Source organism: Oryzias latipes, chromosome 15 (assembly GCF_002234675.1).
Source record: "Oryzias latipes chromosome 15, ASM223467v1".
NCBI lineage: Eukaryota > Metazoa > Chordata > Actinopteri > Beloniformes > Adrianichthyidae > Oryzias > Oryzias latipes.
This window is the reverse complement of record NC_019873.2, coordinates 16718928-16740740: the sequence shown is the minus strand read 5'-3', so window position 1 is coordinate 16740740 and position 21813 is coordinate 16718928. Positions and strand designations below refer to the sequence as shown.

Below are 21813 nucleotides of genomic sequence, written 5' to 3'. Positions count from 1 at the left end.
TTTCTGTCTGACAATCCAGGACTATTAGAAACATAAATGTTAGTTATTCATTATCATTTACAAAAATAAATATTGTTTTGATGCCTCAGTTGAGCAACAACATAATTTAAAATATATGCATTGTTTTGTAAACTATGCCAAATTTATTCCTAACATACAAGGTAATAGAGAGAGAAAAAACAGAATCTGTTATGGGTTTCAATATTTATTTAAAAAGGAAAATTAAACCATGCCACGGCTCAGTGTAAACAGGTTAAATGTTGATTGTTTTACCCCAAAATGTTCTCATTTTCCTTTGAATAAGAAAAATATCTCCATCAAAACGTCCAGAGGAATGGACAAGGACCCTCACAAGCTCGCCGCTTCAGCTCGTCTCACGTTTGGTTGCTTAAAAGACAAAGAGTAAAATCCAAAAATGACACAAAGCTGAACACAGACTGATTCAAGACACAAAGGCTTAAGATAGAAAAAGTAGACTAAAATGTCTTTGAATATTGTTGTAAACCCCTTTTCTGAGACTCCAAGAACATCCATCATACTATTGACTTTCTACTGTCAAGTTTCAGTGAAATTGAAAGCTGAGGCAGAGCAAAGACGATGCGGAAAAATGCAAATGTGAATTCATAAATGGCCTTGAATTGAATTGTTGAAATCCAGTGCAAATGTAAATTATTGAGATGGTGGAATGAAAGACGATAGTTCCAGACCAGTACTCATAAAAGCAGCTGAGGTATATGTGGGAGGGGCCAAAGAAAGGAATGACTGGCAGTGAGGAGGGAAATGATTAATCAGGACAGCAGTAATGAGAAAAAGAGAGATGGACAGAGTCGATATTGGACAAATGGGCCAATAAAAACAAGGGAATGTTATTAATCCGTCAAACGTTGGACCATAGATAGTAACATCCAGACTAACCTATAAGAAGGGGGGAGCGAGGAGGACGTGAAAAATTTAGCTAAATTCTGTTTTGTAGCCGTTTAGCTGGAGGACATTGGAGTTAAACCAAGACTTTGGTTCATGAGGGCACAGAGGGGGGAGAGAGATTGAAAGTGGGGTTTGCTGAAGAGGAGAAGGATGTCATTGATATTGTAGTAACTGAAGACTGTGCCAAGAAGGTAAAATATCAAAAGAGGAGGGACCAGGACAAAGCCCTGGGGCATGCCAGCAGTGTCAGGGGAGGGAGGGGGCGAAGCAAATTTGAATAAAAAAACAAAAACAAAACGTAGCTACTTTTGTGACATGTCACAGAAGATGATGAGTCTGTCAAAAAGAAGCAGCTTTGATGGATGAGAAGAGGTGCTTTAGGTCAACAAATAGGAGGAGTGATCCGCCAAAATGAGATTTCGTTGTGCAGAACACCAGATTAGAACTGTTGTCACTGAATGCTACTGTCAGACATTTGGATGTGTGTCTTTGTACCTCTGAGAAGGTTCTCTCCTGCATTAGCTTGTTCTGTTTAGCCAGCAGCTCACACACCTGCAGGGCGCTGCTCTGACAGCACTGATCCAGTTGCTGCAACCTGCAACAAACAAAACAATGAAAATGTTAGAAAAAATATCCAATTTAACCATCGACTTTAACAAAACAAAAAAAATCTAAATGTGGCTTCATGGGAAAAAATGCTTTGATGTCAGTAATCTATAATTTTTAGTTTGAGAAGTCCTTAAAAACCTGATTTCCATCTCACCAAAACCCCTTTGTGTCACTTCCAAATACTCTAGAAATGTATTGATGTACTCGACGTTACAGTTTGTTTTCTCAGTTTCTAAAACAAACAAAAGAGTCTGAGCTTGTTTTTGGGGAAAAAAAAGTGTTAAGTATGCCTTCCTATACACTCCAATTCTGAATTAAAACAGGTTTTTCACAGAAAACCAAACAGTTTTAATTCACCCATATGTTGACACTCGTCGCACCCAAAAACAAGTGTCACACTGATGTCTACAGGAAAGTCCCGCGGTGCTCACGGCTGCAAAACCATCGCAGCCTTTTTCTGAGCAGAACGCTCAAACAAAGTTACAGAGGAGCTTTGTTCAAGTAACCCTTGTGCTATCCTAGGCACACAGACATTGGGAGTTGGGTCATTTAGACCCACTAGACAGTGCTCTGAACCTTTTTTCTTCAATGATTTGTGATCTTCACTGGTGTCCATGGATTACATGAAATCTTTCCACCTTTATCCACCTTTGTCATGGTAGGGAGAACACGTCAATGTAAGGGTGGGGTCATCCAAGATAGCACAAGGGGTTAAAAAGGTTGATTGAAAATCACTGTTTTTCTATTCTTTACATACTTGATCCCTTTTACTAAAGCTTCATTTCTTTTTCTTTTTTTTAAACAAATTTATAGAGTCCGCATTTACTTTGAAGTAGAAGATTAAATTTTCTGTATTTTTTCTATTTTTTTTTTTTAGAACTGTCATAAAATCCCTTTCTTCAGCTGCTGCACATCTCTTACAGTCTTCTAAAATGGTCACAAATCAAACTAAACCCTAAAAAATCTGAGATAAGACTACATATAGGGGAGGGAAACAACTTGAAGCTGTCAACAAAGCACAGCTTTTTTTTTAATTCAACTTAAATACAACAAATTCAGATGAAGAACAGTTCCAATTCAACTAAAGTAACTTGGAAAAAACTGGTACAAGGCTTTTATTTTGAAACTTGCAATTTTTGGCTAAGGAAAATTCTTACAGAGCATAACGTTATTTAAAAAGTAATCAAAAGAACAGCAAAGTTGAGTTATTACAATGTTAAATTGATATTTTTAATAAACTTTGATGCTCTTTAATAAAACAAATTTCTGTCCAAAAAAACTGTATTTACAGTGAAGTTGAGCAAAATTCATGCTGAGCTGTATGTGATTGGCATTGATGATTTGAATTTTTAAAGTGGAAGCCAAGTTACCTGGTTTCTAATTGCAACATACAGTTTCCTTTCGTGCCTCAGCAAACCCTCGTCCTGCAGGTTTTGTCAGAAACTCTAAAGCATGGTGAGAAAGCCGCTGGAATGTGTGAGCGCACACTTTTGATCATCACCACGACGTCCCAATTAGAGAGTTCCCTCTTACACAGCAGCTCCTGCAGACAATAGACTCTTTCAAGGCACAATGGGATCAGGCCGTGGAAGTGTGTGCCCGTTCCAGATGGGGTTCTGCTGAAAAGGCTGTGAGAACATTTCGGGGTGCAACGAGGATGTTTGTGAAAATATTTCCCATCCATTCAGCTCGCTGCCCCCTCCTCCTAATGTGCAGCGTTGAACTCATTTACCCCCCTACTGCAAATCCATATTTGCATATTTAATCACCTTTTCATCTAAACTCAAATTTCTCTGACTCATTAAACAAATAAAGAGTAAAAATCACATATATATTAAATAAATGTTGCAATTATGAGCTTGTACATTTTCTTCCTGTTTTTTAATTTATTTTTTCCTCATCATCTGCACCTATACTGTTAAATTTAGTTAAATTCTTAAACACTTTTTCTTTCGTCTTAAGGTTTGTTTTAATTCTATTAAGGTTTTTACACCTTTGTTAGGCCCTGAAAGGCTTCATGCATCAAATGTACAATGCAGATAAAGCTGCCTTGTCTTTCTGACCACTTTTTAATAAAGTTAAAAACAAAACAAAAGACTAAAGAAGCTTCCTTCTTTTAATGAAATAGATGGACTTTGGAGCCACATTCAAAAGCATCCTAAGCGTTTTTTCAGGATCAAACCGTATGAACACAACAGGCTTAAACTCAAAATAACCCATGTAACATGATCTGAACAGTAAGCTGGCATGACATTTTGAAAAGGAAATATAAGAAAATTCCAGTTCAGTTTAACATTAACTATTTATTTATATTGGAATGTGCAACATTATAGTTATGTGTAATAATTACATGTGATGGCGTGTGGCTACCACATGTGGGCTTTTAGCATGAAGTAACTCAGCATGAGTGATTTAGCATAGTGTGACTTAGCATGAAGTTCTTTAGCGTGGACTAACTTAGCATATAATACTTTTGTATGCAATAATTTAGCATGAATTATTGCTAAATATTTGTAATTTAGAATGAAGAAATGTATCATTTATTTCCTTAGCATGGACTAATTCAGCATGAAGTACTTTAGCATGGAGGCACGTTAACGTTGGGAGTGGGGTCATCTGGACCCCACAAGATAGCACAAGGGTTATCATGTCATTCCTAAGCTTGGAGTAATTTAATATATGGTACTTTAGCCTGTAGTATTATAGTCTGTACTTCAGCAGCTGCTTTGGTCAGTAAAGAAATCTCAATAAGCGGTGTAGGAGACTTGCAGTAAAAAAAGGAAACAAGCTGCTGTTCTGAGGAGACATCTGTAGACACATTTGACCAAACTCTGTTCAGCGTTTCCAAACAGGGGAGATGATGAAGATGATGTGGAGGAAAGATTCACAGACGAGGAGAATAGTTACTCGGGCAGAGAGACAGATAAGGGTAGCTTGAGGAGGAAGACAGATGCCCCTGCCCTGCTGGTTATATTGGCAGTGGCAGGACTGCCTGTGTGTAACAGACGGGGGAGGCAAACATCCCAACTCCGCTCCACAATCTGCTTCCCCCCACCCCCAAACTGTCCTCCCTTTGCCCCAAAAAGTCCCATTTTCCACCACAGGCATTAATCCCTCTTTTCTCTGTGAAGAGCCCCCTCCTGTAATGAGTCCACAGCTATGAGCTGCTTTCATCCCCTCCATCTTCATGAGGTCCCACCTGCAGGTTTGAACCAGACCTGGAGGATGAAGACAACACCAACACACACACACACAGCTTCTGCTGGAGGGCCGACTGTGCACGGACACACGGGCGATGCGACTAAAGGTCACAAGCAGAGCCTGTTGTTCTGATGCTGTAAATGTTTGGCGAGGAAGCAACGAGAACGTGTCGCCTTCGGGTAATGAGTCACCGGGAGCAGCCTCTGACACTGAAGCACAGAGATGCACCAAAGCATCTGACACATTCGGGAAAGGGAAAACATTTCAGCAAGTCCACTAACTCTGTCAAGCAAAGAGAAAATGAATGTGATGTTTGTCAAATAGCAGAGACAAAAGTGGCTGTTTAAAGAGAATCACTCTGAGATCAATTCCTCTGAGGATGGTCCAATAACAACTGGAGCTCAGACTGTTCAGAGCAAACTGGATCAGTGGAGGAACAGCTGCACACTGAAGTGAGACTGAGCGGGCAGCCCGTAAATCAGCCAGTCGGGTCGTGGCCTGAGATGTTTGACTCCACTCAGGTAGTAAGCTGAAGGTTCGTGTAAAGCACTGACCAAAAGTGCTGACATGTAAATAAACACATACGCTCGAGGGGGGGGGGGTCGTCAAGTCACAGATCAGCCAACCTCTGGCCTGACACAACACACATTCTCTAATCCACGCTGGTGCTGACGGGGGGGGGGGGGGGGGGGGGGGGTGATCATGGCAGTGCTCCTTGCAGCAGCTAAAGCAGCAAATCCAATAACTGGCATACTCATTAATTAGGGCTTAATATAGCTTAATGTTCAGACGCTGCCCCACACTAATCCGTACACACGCACTGCAGGGTAGCCCGCCTCTGCCGGCTGCCAGGAGCTGGAGAGGAGGGACGAGCGGATTTGTGGACAGACAGATGAGTGTGCAGAGGGTCTGCGGGGAAAAACAAGGGTGGACGGTCGCTGGTGTCAGGTGGGGTGGCAGTAGGAGGTGCCGATCGTGAGCTCGGAGAGCTTTGATCCTGACCTGGAGAAAGAACACCACCTGCTGGATGTGGGGGTTCCCTGAAATCCAGCTCCGTCCAAACCAACTCTGACAGCAAATGTGAATTTTTCACTACTTTTTTTTTTTACTGACACGATGAAGCAAGTTTTGCTGCAAGGCAGCATGTTGTAATTTCCCCTGACAGCCGAATAATCAAACAGCGTTCACAATGCTCACCCGAACCCTCCTCACTCTTTGTTGACTCCTAAAGAGATTAATTACAACACAGTTACCTCTCCCTGGTACACATCCGCCATAGCCTTCAGCTAGTGTCTTAACTCTGGTGTGTTTGCATATTTATTTACAGGTGGGAGCACATGTCCTGAAGGCATGCTCCAAAGGGAAAGTGCCAACATCATACTGGAGCATCAGACAGAGATAGACACAGAAGATCTGGGAGCAGCGCAGCATCTTCACATGACTGCGTGTCCATGTTCACATGAAACCAGCTCACTCTTTCATGCAGCCCCCCCTCCCCTTACATGTGTGTAGGGGGGGGGTTGCAGGCAGACGTCCTCGGCTTGCCTGGTTACAACAACGCTGCCAGAGGCAGGACAGCAGCAGCTGCCGCACACAAACACGCTCCGCCTGACCCCGGGCCTCGAACGCCACCCTCACACGCCAGGACCGCTGCTCTGACTTGGCGGGCACTCGGGTAGCGAGCCCGGAGGCCTGTGCCCTCTGCAGCAACCTGCCATGCCAGTTGTTGCTCTCAGTAACACGCCGATTTGACAGTAGTGACATCGTTTCCTTTACTTTTTTCAAAAAACCACAGATTATTTTTTAAAGATGTCTATATAAATGCAACATTTCTAACAAGTTAAAAATGACAAAAAAGGTTTTTTTTGTACACATATTTAAACAGAAAAAACTGACACCGTGGTTTCATATAATTAAGAAAGAAATCCTGAGAAAGATCATCTGTAAATGCTCTTTTTTTCCATTAACTTCCAGCGTCAAGCTGTTCGCCAGCATTTCTGAGCAGTCTTTACACATTACCACTGCGCTGTGCCAGATGCCACTGCAGATGAAAACTGCTGCTCATCTGTAACTGTGCCATTGTGTTCAGAGCACTTTCATTTTTCACACCTAAGAAATCTGGATTTATCAGCCAAAGAAACTGTTAAAACCCTTGTTTCCCATTTTTAGAGGTTAAAGCTACACACCAGATTAATAGTTTCTTGGCAACTTTTTATGTTTACAGATTTATATACTACAAAGGGTTACAAATGTAACCACTAATTCCAATCTTTTTGTAGAAAATATTCACAAATTACAATATATTTGGTGTTATTTTAGAAAAATATTCTGCTCAGATTTAGCTAATCTCCTAATTTAGTCTGAAATAGTTCCACACAAGAACAGTATTGTTGTATCCCACTGTAATGATGAAATAACTCACAATTATCATTAAAATTGTTTGAAATGGACAAAATTGCTTTTAAATTTCTGTTCATTGAATAAATAAATAAATCAAGACAATACAAAAGCAATGGTATATCTAGAATAAGATTAAAAGTACAGCTCCATTTGGACATGTAGACCAAGTAGAGTCCTTAGAGCAGCTTCAACCAACCTTACTGGACGTGGTTGAAAGAGAAAAACTGACGATAAACTGAAGAGAGCAACAACATAAATGTCAACTAAAGAGACTCGAAACACCTCCAAAGACCTAAAGTAACCTTAAAGGTAAAGGTATCGATCAATGTCAAATTACACCTTTAGTTTCTGTTTGGACTTCCTAGAAAGTTCACAGAGGACACCACTGTTGAAATACCCGTTAAAAATGAGGCTGGACTTTGATTGGTCTCCATTACAGGTCAATACAAGACCTAACAGCTAAAACACACAACGATGGCTCAATTCCAAATCTTATTGAGTATTTTTGGATAAAGCAAAAAACTTGGCGACTGAAGAAGCCGTTCCAACGTGAGACAATGGAGCAGTTGATGCTGCTGTTATTGAATGTTATTGTTGCAGTTGTGCAAAAAAGTATGAAGTGAATCATGTGTTTTTTGCACAGGACTGTTTCATTGTTTGTTTGTTTTTTGTTTTGTTGAGCAGTATTCTGAAAGTAATGTCGGATTTAGCCTGGGTTGGTTTTCTGTCCATATTTTTAGGATTACTGCTGTCACTCTGAGGCTGTTCCAGTGACCGTTGTGGGTTTTCTTTTGTCAGCAGAGGAGTCCCAGCACACATGAAGATCTTCAATAATGTCTTCAATAAGTCAGAGCAGAGAAGCAGAACATCTGTGAGCAAAATGAACAATCTCCTGGTTGTTTTCAGTTCTCAGAGCTCTGAGAATCAGAGAGTGATCGAGTTGAACGTCCACGGCTGTGTTGGAATCGTTCTTTAGACTGAGAGCGTTGAGAAGGATGTGACCTGCAGGTGTCCTGTTTTTCACAGAAGCACAAAGGTGTTTGTAATCTGCAGGGTTAGAGGCAGACAGGAAGTATGAACACAGGTGAGGTGGTGCACCTGTCTAGAAGTGATCTTTAAGATGGGACCCAGGTCTACAAAGGTTTGGAAAAACCTGGACAATCCCTCTAAAATTCAAACATAGTGATCAACTTTAGATTTTTTTGTTCTCTTGTTTACAGAAAGAGCAGCGAATTAACATGAAGCTCAAATAAAGTCGAGTCTTTGTGCTAAAACGGACTAAAAAGTTTAAAGACCGAAGCGCTGGCAGAGCTGTCCGCCGCACACGGATCATTCCATCACTTCAGTAAGTGAGGTGTGTGTGGCTGCTGCTGCAGTGCTGCTGGGAGGCCCGCCGACTCTCTTTCACTTGTGTTTTTGTGCGTTTGTCTTCCCAGCATGAAAGCATTCCTACTGATGTTCCGTTGAACTTTTCCAAAGAGGGGGGCAGGTGTTTCTGCCCCACTTTCCTACTTGTATTTTTATGAACTCGTGTTAGTGTCACTGACTGGGGCTATGGATGTGACGCTTTGCACCGTTAACGCTCCAGCTTGCAAGCCCCTGGCTACAGCCCGACATCTGAGCCGCAAATCTGTGTGTGTGTGTGTGAAAGAGCTGTAAAGCCACCGTTTGACAATGCTCTTTCAGCAGGCTGCCCTGCGGTCGCTCCCGGCTACAGAAGCCAGCTGGGCAATGCAGAGATGGAGACGATGAGAAGACGATGGAGGTGGGAGAACGACTCATCAGCGCCACCCAGAGGTAAGTAATGAAGATGTGTCTCTGTTTCGAGATGATGTGCCAAAGAAACTGACTATAGGGGAAATAAACCAGCATAAATTTACATCAAGAATCTGCTATGGAAATGTTTTAAGAGATGACAAGAAAAATGTTACTAAAACCTTGAACTTTTTCTTAAAATGTAGAGAAAAAAAAGAAAAGTAAAGAGGATATAAGAGCAACATTTTCCCTCAAAGTCAAACCAGTTTATCATACCTTCTTTGGAATGCAACAATAGAAAATTCTTTTTATGAAAGATAAAGAATAAAGAATACGCGTACATTTTCTATAAAGTGTGCAGCAGAAACCTAGAATTGCAGTTGTGTTGGGTTTATACGTTTATACTGAAACATGGTGGCTGCAGTTGAAAACAGCAATGTGAGGATCTTAAATATGATGCCCCTCCTTTGTCTTCACCTCCACATCTCCCCTCTTCCTAATCCCAGTCTTTCACAAAGCCGTTTGTCACATGAACCTACTGATGTGCACAGAAAGATGAAGGCCTCTGCCAACTTCATTTGCAAATGAAAAGTTTTGCGAGGAGCGTCCTTTTGGGGCACGGCAGTGCGGTGTGTGCTTGGAATCAGGGGCTGAGTGTGCGTGTGTGTTTTGGGTGGGTGGGTGGGGTGGGGGGGTGTGGGAGCCCAGATGAAGCAGCCCTCGCCCGGGGCTCGCCATCCGCCCGCGGTAACAGCAAGCCTGTTCCTTCTTCCTTGGCCCGCCGTGACCATTTGTTCCATTAACCAATCTCCTGGAGCCTTTGGTGCAAACACACGCACACATCAAGAGGCATGCATACTTCAACAACTGCTTGCACAGCTCATGCCACACATGGCCCTCCATCCCTCGCTCCCTCCTTCCTCTGCTCCCTCCAAATGCACGCACCATCTTCCTCCGCGGAGGCCATATGGCCTCGTGAAGCCTGTGGATCTACAGACACATCTGCGTATATGTTGCCACTCCTCTTAAAAGACTGCACTGTGAGCTGGGCGCTCACATCCACACTCCTCTACAGAACGCACTCCTGTCACCGTCTGCGCCTAAAGAAGTGTGGTGTGATGCTGGTCCGCCGTGTGTGTGTGCACACGAGTCCGTGTGTGTGTGTGTGACCTAAGTGTGTACATGCGTAGTGATAATTGGCGAAACAGCCTGTGAACAGCTGGGAGGTGAGAAAAGGTTGCGTGGCGTTTAGTACAGAAGGCAGAGGGGAGGAGGAGGAGGAGGAGGAGAAGAGAGGAGCAAAGTGGATGTGCAAGAAACGAGGGAGGAAAAGTGAAAAAGAGATGAAGAAAGCCACAGCTGAGAAACTTAGTTTCACATGGATGTTGATCAGAATTTAATCATTCAATAAGAGTTTAAATCCACTTTTCATTTGTTGAATAAATGTATCTGAAAAGAACATATTTACACAATAATCAAAATTAGATAAGACAATAACAGTTAATCTAAGTAATGCATTTATTGTGTCTTCACCTAAAATAAAAATGTTTTTAAGCTCGATTAATTTTTTTTTTTGCTTTTTCAAGGTTTTAGATAAAAGCTGTAAATATGTTAATTACAAAAACAAAGGGTTATAATTCATGCGGTTTTTTTACCTTCTTACAAATAAAGGTTGAATTGATTTAAAGAAAGTAATTTTGGACATCAGGAAGCATCATCGTCAAAACTGAGGCCTTCACAGTGAACTGAAGCAGAAGTTTAAAAAGGAATCATTTTCCTTTTCATCGTCTCTAACTCTCTGCAGTCCCGCTCCAACACCCCCCCCCCCCCCGCTCCATCCTTTCATTTCCAAGCCAAAGCGAAAAGAAAAAAAGGAACACAGAAATAGAGAAATAATTAATTAAATGCTGCAGCAAAACATTGTGTGCTAAAACCCCTGTGTAGTTTGGCATTCAGCTTGCCCATGTAAAAATAAATCAAGCTGATTTTCCAAATGTTTTGTGCGTGGGGCGCTGTTGCCGCTCTTCGCAGCACAGATTGCAGGCCGATGGAGAGGCTGCGGGGAGGGGCGGGGCGCTGGATATTAAACCCACTTACACCAGCTTGTTAACACGTACACCTTAACCCCCGAGCGGCGCTGCGGGGCGCCCAATGAGCAACCAGGGCCTGCGGGGACCAGCAAACATATACCTGATATATGGACACAAACACACACGGAGGATTGTGAGAAGGCGCGTGTCGCCGAGCGCAAGAAAAGCACCATATGACGCACTGGCTTATGGACAAATGTGAGCACCAACAAGACTGTGAGCGGAACAGAGATCTCCAAAGTTAAGGTCTGTTTCGGAACAACACAAACCCCGACACATGACTTAAATGAAGACTTAAACATCCTGTGAATTTATGGGGTTATAGCGAGAACCAAAAATGCAGTTACACGCCAAAAACACATAAGGAATCATATGTAATGTGTAGTCTTTAATCAAATTAAGCTGAAAAATCTGAAAATACAATAAGTGAGCTCATCAGACTGCAGCTTTTTAACTTTTACAATAGAAAGTACCCGATTTCAACCAAATAAACGTCTTTTCAAAATACAGATGGGAAAATCTTCTTTGGAAAAAAAAGCGTGATTGTGAATCTGCACCGTAATACCTTAAAGTTCCACTCCAATCATTGTTTAATTGATTGTGAAAGTGTTCCCAGCGGCCTTTTAATCATTATTCTGCCGTTTTTAGCCTAAATCAAAAACGTCTGTCATTTTCTAGGACATAGTTGCTGCAGAGCGGCAATTATTAATTAGAAATTTAGGTTGTGGACGGGACTTTTGACGTGAAGTAAACCCGTCCCCTTCCAATCATCCATCTGTTTACATTCTCTCCCACTAGCTTACAGACCCTCTCAACTCCAAACTAACAAAGATTTCTAGCAATATTGAAGCTACCCGCACTGGCTTATGGACAAATGTGAGCACCGCAAAGACTGTGAGCGGAACAGAAATCTCCAAAGTTAAGGTCTGTTTCGGAACAACACAAACCCCGACACATGACTTAAATAAAGACATAAACATCCTGTGAATTTATGGGGTTATAGCGAGAACCAAAAATGCAGTTACACGCCAAAAACACATAAGGAATCATATGTAATGTGTAGTCTTTAATCAAATTAAGCTGAAATATCTGAAAATACAATAAGTGAGCTCATCAGACTGCAGCTTTTTAACTTTTACAATAGAAAGTACCCGCTTTCAACCAAATAAACGTCTTTTCAAAATACAGATGGGAAAATCTTCTTTAGAAAAGAAGCGGTCCAAAAACTCCTGTAGTGCCCCCACCAAGAGGACTTTGTGAGATATCAGGAGGTTTTTTCAGCAAACTGAGTGTCAAAGCAGGAAATAAAACTATAAATGCCAAGAGTGATTATCCTGGTTCAGTAGGGAGAAGGGAGAGAAGTTGGGTGCCAACTTCCCAGCCAATCCACTTTCGGCTGCCAGAATCCGACTCTGCCTACCCCTGAGAACACGCGAGAGCTCCCCATCAGCGCACAGACACGTACGCACAAATACCGCCGCAACATATGCACGGGAAACATACCCAGTATTCATCTTCTGCCCTCTCTGACGACTCAAACGCACACAAAGAGACGCACACACCCGGCGGACAGCTGTGACTGGAAAACTTTGCTTTTGGCAGCGTGTGACCGTCGGCAGGTTAACGCCGGTGGGTGGGAGACAGTATTTAGTGTCACTGACTGAGCAGCATGGTGGGGGGTGGGGGTACAGTTTTAAGTTGCTTATGAGAGGAGAGGGGTTACAAACACTGACTAAAGTCAACCTCCCGCCCCGCTACACCAACGCAAACACACACAGTGCAGATTTTTTAAAGCAAATATTCATTTAGTGAAGCCTGACCCTAAATAGATTTTGAAAAGTAAAAGTAGAAAAGAAAAACATTTAAACTGCCTAACAACACTGATTTGTGTGAGTATTTATATGAGACTATTATACTGACAGCAGGATAAAAACAACTAAAATAAATGTCAGTTAATGAAAAACATGAAAAGTATAAACTTTTTTTATATTTTGTGATGGGGAGAGATTGTGAATCTGCACCGTAATACCTTAAAGTTCCACTCCAATCATTGTTTAATCGATTGTGAAAGTGTTCCCAGCGGCCTTTTAATCATGATTATGCTGTTTTTAGCCTAAATCAAAAACGTATGTCATTTTCTAGGACATAGTTGCTGCAGAGCGGCAATTATTAATTAAAATTTAGGTTGTGGACGGGACTTTTGACGTGAAGTAAACCCCTCCCCTTCCAATCATCCATCTGTTTACATTCTCTCCCACTAGCTTACAGACCCTCTCAAGCAATATTGAAGCTAGCCGTACTGTTTTGAGCCAGATGTCAGGTTGGACGAGGAAAACAAAGACACATGGATTTAGTCCTCCACATCATAATGAAGTGGAGCAGGAAGCTTCTACGTCGCATCAACAAGTTTTTTCCAACAGCATTTTTGCGTCTGCTCCTGATTTACGAGTCGAATAAACAAATTCTCAAAAAAGGAAATTTTGTGCTCGATTTTTCTCATAAATCTCCTCCAACGTGAGAAAAATGCCACACGAACATGTCAAAACATTTTTCATCACAGTGGGTCTTTAAAGTAAACAATGCAATAAGCCTAATGCTCGACGATTAGTGATAAAAGGCTTTTGCCAGATTTTCTACAGTCTTCAAAGGGGAATGTGATGCACCCAAGAGTCTGAAAGAGGCTGCTGTGAGTGTTTTGAGGGTTTGCACACCTGTCCTTCATGCGCTGATGCATGCGCCCGTGCTGGACACACTGTTCCTCCATGTTGGAGCAGCGAGTTCTCAGGCTGCTCACCGTCTCCTCCAAGTGCTGCTTCTCCAGGGCCAGCTGCTCCAGCTTACTTCTGCACAAACAAGAGAAGATCCTTTCCATCGTGACAACTAAAACCTTTTCTAACACACGAAACGAAAAAAGGTTTCCCTGTTTAGCAAAGAAAATTGCTTGCACAAAAAAAAGTGGGATGTGAAGATGAATAAAAATTTGAGAGTGCAATGTTTGCCTTATGGATTTCATTTTTATATTAAGACAAAAACATTTATCTCAGTGAAAAGACGTTCGGCCTGGATGAGGAAGTCCAGCAGGACTTTAACCGCTACAGTGGGCCTGAGCTCGAACAGCCCAGAGCATAAAGCACACAAACACAGCAACCCTGCTGCGCACACACACACACACGCGCGCGCACACACACACACACCCACACACGCACGCACACACAGCAGATGCACTCCAGGCCTGTGTTTCTGCATGTGCCTGCATTCTAATAGTCATTAAAAATACATCATGGCTATTTAGTCTTTACATGGAGTATGTATGTACCATAAGAACAGGATACTTTAGTGTGTGTGTGTGCATGTGTGTGTGCGTTCGTTCGTTGTGCGGCCAGTAAGGCCAATGTGGTCTGGCAGTGCCAGATTGGGGTCTGTCATGTGACTAATGTGCAGCACAGCTCCAACAGCTGACAGGACACTGGGCCCATGGTCACTGACACACACACACACATACAAACACACCCACACAGACACAAACACACCCACACAGTCAGCCCAGATGGAGAGCTGGGTCGGCCTGCTGTGACTACTGTGGCATCAGGTTAACAAGAAAACAGGTCAGACTGGAGAGCGGTCTGTAGTATGCGGACATGTTCTGCTGAACAGCCTGGACGAGTGATGCTCTGTGAAACGATGACATGTCAAGCAGACAGAGGGAACAAACCGCAGCGAGAGAACAAACAACTGTTCTCTTAAAAGAACGAACACGAAGCAGACGAACTGATTCAGCCAGCAAAAGAGGCGAAACACGAACTCGTGAAAGAAGGATTTCGGGACTGGATGTTCTGACCTGCTTTGTTCAGTCACATCTTCTAGTTTGGCCCCCAGTAGGCAGCATTCCTCCTTCAGCTTCCTTATCAGGGAATTCTGAGCACTTAGTAGATCATCCGTCTCTGCAGCTGAAACCAATGAAAAAGTTGGACGTTAGGCTTGCCACAGCTGCACTTTGAAGGAATGATGAACAAACTGACAGATGACATCTCACTTTAATATTCTGACCAAGTTCAGGTTCCAAATCTGCTTTGAAGACCCCTAGCAGGAACCAGCCGTATTCACCGGCTCTTTGTTTAAAACATTTGTGTTTTCTGTGTGAAACAAAAATGCTTTCAGTGAAAAAGAAGTCTTTAAAAACCTTGAGTTAGTCTGAATTTTTCTTTAATGTTTGCTGTCAGTAACAGTGACATTCTGAAGTGGAGTCATGGCATCTGGACGTAAAATCTTTTCATTCATCCAAGTGGCTTCATCTCTCAGTGGTGTTGGGTTTAAGCTACATAATGTTCAGTCTGACCAGTTTATGCTGTAAAAATAAAAAGAAGGTCAACCTCATTTCAGTCCACAGAATTATAGAGGAGAGTTTCTGTGGCTGTGAGTCCATCAGCTTAAAGTGACATAAAATTCAACTAAATAATTTCAAAAATCAATTAAATGACCGAACTTTACATTGCAGCATGAAAACATGTCTGCTATACTTCTGACTCTAAACAGTCCCTTCCTGCCTCAGCAGAGCAACACGGGGAGACACAGAAATTGGTGATCAAGCTGTACTGAGAGAAACAAAGGATGTTTGGCTCATTTCAGAGATTTCTCTGATGACCGCTGTCCATGTGATCAGCAGCTGCAGGTCCTTTATCAGCAGCTAAAACTGTCCAAACTGTCTGGTGGCAGGAACTCACGAAAGGCCATCCAGATGCAGAAGGCAGTGGTATGAACATGAGTGCACACTGACGTCTTTACAGTCAGTATCTGATGTTTGTGTGAACCTGAGGTTAAACAGGGACAGACAAAAGCAAAATAAAAAAGAGATGAACAAGCCCATTGACTGTTTGTCAGGTGGTATCATACAGAAATAGAGTGAGTCCATATAATACCAGCTGACAATAATTTTTAAAGAAATAAATATAAATGATTGTGAAAACATGTCAAATTCTAAGTATTTTATTCTAGCTGTGGCTTCATACTATCGTAGTAGGAGTCATTTTCCTGCTGAGACAGCAGAAAAATGTTCCTCCATTTTTGTGAGGGTGATCCTTCTACATGTCGTACAAAGCTGTGAAACCTATTGTTCCGATTGCCGCGGCAACATACACATGTCTCTTTGAATGTATTCCCAAAAAATGCTTTTGTCAATACTGACATTAAAACTAAAAATGTTCAAAGAGCGGGAGGAGACGTACAGAGAGAAACAGAACGAGAAAACAGAGTGTGAGGGAAGGGTAACGGGAGGTGGATTGATGTCTGAAAGCTCTTTCTTTCTCCTTTCCACCCTTCCTGCCATGTCCTCGTCAGCACATGGGGGCTTCTTTCTGAACAATCCAACGCCGGGCTTTCATCATTCCTTTGAAACACGCCACGTTCCACTCTCCAACATATGTTTGCTCATTTATAAAAACAATGGCTTCCGCTTGGACCGAGGGAATGATCCACCTGCTCTGGCATTCTGTTACCGTCAACCAAAACAACAAAAAAAAGAAAGAAAAAAAAACATCTTGTTTTTGAAATCTTTGAACAGCAACTCATACTTTACATTACTAAAAGCCATTGATTTACTTCATCTGCATGCACCCAACACCAACAACTAAAACACAACACAATTTACTCGTGTTTGGTTCAAAAGCATGCAGAGAAAATGTTAAATCAAATAACTCATCCCTGATATAGACGTATGACTGCGCCTAAGAGACTCAATTAAGGATTCTGCCTCCTTTAAACCCCCCCCCCAATGCTCTTTGTCATGACATCAATGCACAGATAAAGCATGGAGAGCAATAACTGGAGGCTGCACTCCCTCACACACATATAGACTTGACAAAGTTTGGTCAGAGCTGGAAAAGTTGCAGGAAGAATGCTAATTAGCTGAACAGGCTTTGAATGCGTCTGGCCGTGCGTAGGCCAAAAAGAACCCTGGGACACAGAAACACAGCAGAACTGGCACTGGAAACAAACAGAGGAAGAAAAAAATAAACCAAAAAAATGAAGGAGGGAGGCAGGGACGAGGGAGGGAAGAAGGGTGGCAGGCAGGGAGGGACAGAAACAAATATCTGATATCATCTAGGGGCTGTTCTGTTCGCATCTACTCAAAAGAGAAACCTGGAGGAAAAAAAAGGTAGAAAGGAGCAGAGGAGACGGGAGGATGGATGGATGGAAGGACAAACGGATGGACGGAGAGGCGGGATTTGGAGAGCTAGAAAGCTAATTATCCAGCTCGTCTGTTGGGTTGTGCGGGGAGAGGAAGTGGTGCGAGTTACTAAAGGACAGCCACCCCTCTATCCCCTCCCCATCTACAGTTTCCTGCTGCGCTCTGATGTCAGCTCTCTTTAGACAACATGTGTGCTGCCGACACGAGCCAGAAAGAAACTCTTTGTTTACCCCCCCACCATCTAGTCCTCCCTCAGTGTTTGTTGTGCGCACCAGCAGGCTCCCCGGTTGTTGAAGCGAACCCCAGGTAAATAAAAAGAGCGGGGAAGGGGAGCGGAGGGTGGCGGGGATGCGGGGATCCAGATGGTGCAACAGATGTGCTAGCAGCAGCAGCTCGGCTGCGCAGACAGACAGAGAGCTCAGAGCTGGATCTCCGCTCTGCTCCCTTCACCTTCCCTCTGCCCTCAGATCTCCTCCTCAACACATTTACCAGTCTCTCTTTCTGCTTTGTTTCTGAACGCGCCCCTGTGGTCAGACTTTTCCTTGGAGGGTGCAGGTTGTAGAAAAGTTCCAGGTTATCTTTGAGGTCAGTATGGAGACCAAGATTGTTTGTTTTATGCAATGACAGAGCAAACATGACTTCAATTAAACACTATTATAATTTCAGGCAATATCAATATTTCTGTTTAAAAACTCAAAAACTGTTTTTAAATGGTATTTCCCCTTCTTTTCACCTGTAATGCCTTTTTGATAAATCCTGTTCATACTGAGGTGCCTTCATTTCTGGATCTATGCAGATAATCAAATACATTTTTTGTCGGAAAAAGAGAATTGTGCTTAACAGGAAAAGACTTGGGAGTTAATTTAGGACTTGAGCACTTTAAAAACCTTTTTTTTACCTGTGGAACCTCACTTATGGATCTAAAAAATAAAATGTGTTCCCCTCTTTCTTGTTATTCTGTTTCTGTGGTGCAAAAACAGTACATGCATATTGTAAACAGCATAAACAGTTATTCATGAAAGAAAATTTGTTTTCTTAAGACTCGCCTTGAAATGGCAAAATGTGACTTGGGAGCTTTTTTAGATTTTTTGGTGTGCTAAAACTGACTCAGAAAACCCCTCTAAGAGATGTTTTTTTAGTTAGCAGTATTGAAGATTTTTGCTAAAATTACAAAATAATAAAAGCATTTCATTAGGATAGTGGCACCTGAGAGCTGCAACTCCAAAGTGTCGCTTCACAGAAACAGATTAAGAGGATTTTCATGCAGCAAGCTTACACAGATTTATCCATAAGAATCAAACAATAAGTGAGAATTTGTTATGTTAAATGTTGAAGAGAAACATAATTTTATCTAGGTTTAAAATATTTAACCAAACAAATTGAATCTTAGAAAAATGCTATATAAACTCCTCAAATTTCCTTCAAAACAACCAACTTGTGTTTTATTTTCAATCCAAAAACAGTTTTCAGTTGGGAATTAATGTAAGAATTAATCATTTAACTATCCAAAGCCTCACTTTTTTTTCTTTTAGCTGAAATCAATATTTGTATGAAAACAGTTTGAAAAAAATGAATTGATTTGGTATTTTGTAAGGGATTCCGAGTACTACTTAGAGCCAGATTGTAGAAACATTTTTTCGAACAAGAGAATACACCCTGAAGTAAATGGACTACAGCAGAAGACAACCTTTAAAAAATTCCTGTTAGTTGAAAACAGAAACCTGCTGTTTTTACACGATTAGGCAAACGTGAAAGGAAGAAAATCTGGTAAAAAGGTTACCAGCTCTTCTTTATTTTAAATGCTGCTGTAATATTTAGATGTGAGGGTCACTGAGAAAAGATATACTTACCTAGTTAGTAAAAACCAAGCTAAAAATGCATTTAAGGTCCCATTTAATGGCCTTTTTGTTCAGACTGATGTCCAGTTTGAACTTTACCTGGATCCTTTTACTATGTCTGCATGCTTTAGTACTTAATGCTGCTGCTGTAGACAGAGCCACTGACCTTTCTCGGAGCGCCGAGCCTCACTTTGCTGCAGCATCCCCATCAGCTCCGTCTCCCTTTTCTGCGCTGAAACGGATGCCGATGCCATTTCCTTTGCATGAGCCCGCTCAGCACTTTCTCTGTCCTGTCTGCAGAGAAGAGCCAAGACAGAAACAACAGTCAATGCAGGAAAAGATTAGGGAACTTAATTTGTAAAGTATTTGTAAGCCATTTGAGCAGAAATCGCCTGCTTGGATTGAGTCTTTGCATTCTGTGAGTGAATACAGCTGTATAAATAAAGGAGGTTGGAGTTGGTGTCAGGGTGAGTAGACCCGGGAAAACATCTGTTACCAATGACACTGCTGTGGCTTAGCAGGGTACATGACACTGACTTTCATCTGTAAACACAAACGGAAAATAATCCAGGGGGTGAGACAAGAGAAGCAGAGGAAAAGTGCAGAATAAGAATGCATACATGCATTGCGGTAAACTGGCTTCTGGGGGGAAAACGGATAAATCATTTATACATTTGCATGCACAGCAGCCACCAAGTTTTCCTCACAAGGACATCATCCTGCTTTTCATCAAGCAGCTGCGCTCATCTCCCACTGGTTTATTTTAGACCGATTCAAAGCCGGTCGTACACGTCTGCGGTCATCGCCGCCTTGGTCGGTTAGGTCACTGAAACCCTAGCTGAGCAGATTTCCAACCTCATTTCTCCTCATGCTGGTTTGCGAAACTGCAGGGGTAATTTTGTTACAAAATAATAAAAATGTTTGAAAAATAAACTTTCACAATCAGTTATTTTAAGGAAAAATAAATAGATTATAAATGCACAAGGGAGGGGCAAAAAACTTTTTGTAGGTCATTGATTCTGCAAGTAGTCCTACTTAGAAAGATGAGGTCTGTGATATTCATCATAAAAAAACAGGAAAATCACTTTGATTTTATTCGAATTTATTGTTATAATGCTGTCGAAAAAAAGCATTACGCTACCTCAAACAAGCAGGAATTCTGTTCCTCACAGACCTGTTTTTAAGATGTTCTTTCATCTTCCACATGTTACCTGTATCCATGGAAGTTGTCTGAAGAGGTCATCACAGCTCTTGAGAAGATCTGTGTGAAGGAATGGACCAAAATAGCAGCTACAGTGTTTCCAAATCTGGTGAAGACCTACAGGAAATGTTTGACCTCTGTCATTGACAACCAGGGTTACATTACAAAGTGCTCAAGTAAACTTTTGTTATTAATCAAATAGGTATTTTCCAGTTTCCCTAAAAGCATTACCATGTTATACAAAACAGATTTTTTTTTTACCAGATAGTCCAGGTTAGAAGTAGACAAAGAATAAGGGGAATAAAAAGAGTTTGAGGCTAGTGAGTCAACCCTTGACAGAAAAAAGCTGCCACTGACTGCTTGAAGTAAAAGATTAACAAAAAGGCTGGAAATTTACACGTTTTTAAGATTTTGTATTTTATAGTCCATCTGGAGTGGTTTAATTTTTAAAAGAAATGTGTTCCTTTTCATCCATTTGTCAGGTAGAATCCTAGCTGAGGTGTCATCATCTGTGAACAATAATACATCTTGTTCCTGCCTGAATTAAACTTTCACCGAATCTGAACACACCGAGACAACAGAGGAAGGAGAGAGGAGAAAAACTATAAAGACTTGACAAAAAAAATACGAACAAATAAACAGAACTCTTCCTGAAGTCCAAAGGCGCTAATGAAGAGAGAATTCTCCAGTTTAAGTGAAAACTTTTCTCCCCTACAGCGCTTGGCCTGCATCTCTAAAGTGACCGCGTCTGTCTGTTCCTTCGTGTGTGTGTGTTCTCCTGCTGTCCTGCTGTCTGGGGTGTGAAAGCGGGTGGCGGGTGTGCAGGGGACACAAGGAGCCTGTGTGTGTCTGTACTCATACGAGTGTGTGAGTGAGTGTATGAACCCCCGCTGGGCTTGAACAGCAGCCTGAGCCACCAAAGCGCACACCAGGGCTCAGCGGGAGATGGCGGGCAGGCAATGCCAGCCATTTGGTCCTGCAAGAGGTTCCAGGGGGCCGGGTATTTGTGCATGTCTGTGTGTGTGCGTTTGAGCGCAACCAGGACAGGGGGAGGAGGGGGGGGGGGGGGGGGCGCTCACACCAGACCTGTTTACCCACCAATTAGCATCAGACAGTCCGCCAGAAAGTTCCAGCAGTCATCAATAGAGTGGTGATGAAGAGGAGGGTGACAAAAAGTGAAGACAGGAAAAGCAAAGAGAAGGAGAGCTGAACATTTGGCATCTGGCTGGTAATTTCCTAAACAAACATGCACAAGTGCAACCAAATAAGTTGAGAGAGGAGGACAAACATGGATGCGACTGATGGGGATGAAGTCCCAGTAAGGTGTAGCAAGTTCTGCTGCAGCCTAAATTGACATGAAAGCAAAGAGGTTCATTTCCTCTTATGACCAAACACATCTACCAGCAACAGAAAAGGCTGAGGCAAGACGGCTAATGAAAGATTCAAGACAGAGAATAGAGGAAGGATGTCAGAGGGATGCCAGGTCCTGCAGCATTAGGATGACGGCTGGAGCAGAGGTGAAATGTGTGGAGATGAAGCTCTATCACTCTCCTTGGGCTACAATCTGCTTCCCAGTTAATTGGTGATTGGGATTTAGGAAGCTTCCTGTGG

General features: G+C 42.2%; 1 protein-coding gene across 1 annotated transcript in view; it reads right to left on the bottom strand.

The window, feature by feature from the left end:
- Window positions 1–189: 189 nt before the first annotated feature.
- sdccag8 (serologically defined colon cancer antigen 8) overlaps window positions 190–21813 on the bottom strand; it is a 41065-nt gene continuing 19441 nt past the window's right edge. Inside the window, exons 14-18 of the mRNA XM_023963790.1 lie at window positions 19168–19295; window positions 14818–14926; window positions 13691–13822; window positions 1420–1519; window positions 190–387 (exon numbers count right to left, since the gene is read on the bottom strand). Of these exons, the coding sequence (XP_023819558.1) occupies window positions 349–387; window positions 1420–1519; window positions 13691–13822; window positions 14818–14926; window positions 19168–19295 (508 nt within the window). The 3' untranslated portion in view covers window positions 190–348. The remainder of the gene's footprint in view (window positions 388–1419; window positions 1520–13690; window positions 13823–14817; window positions 14927–19167; window positions 19296–21813) is intronic.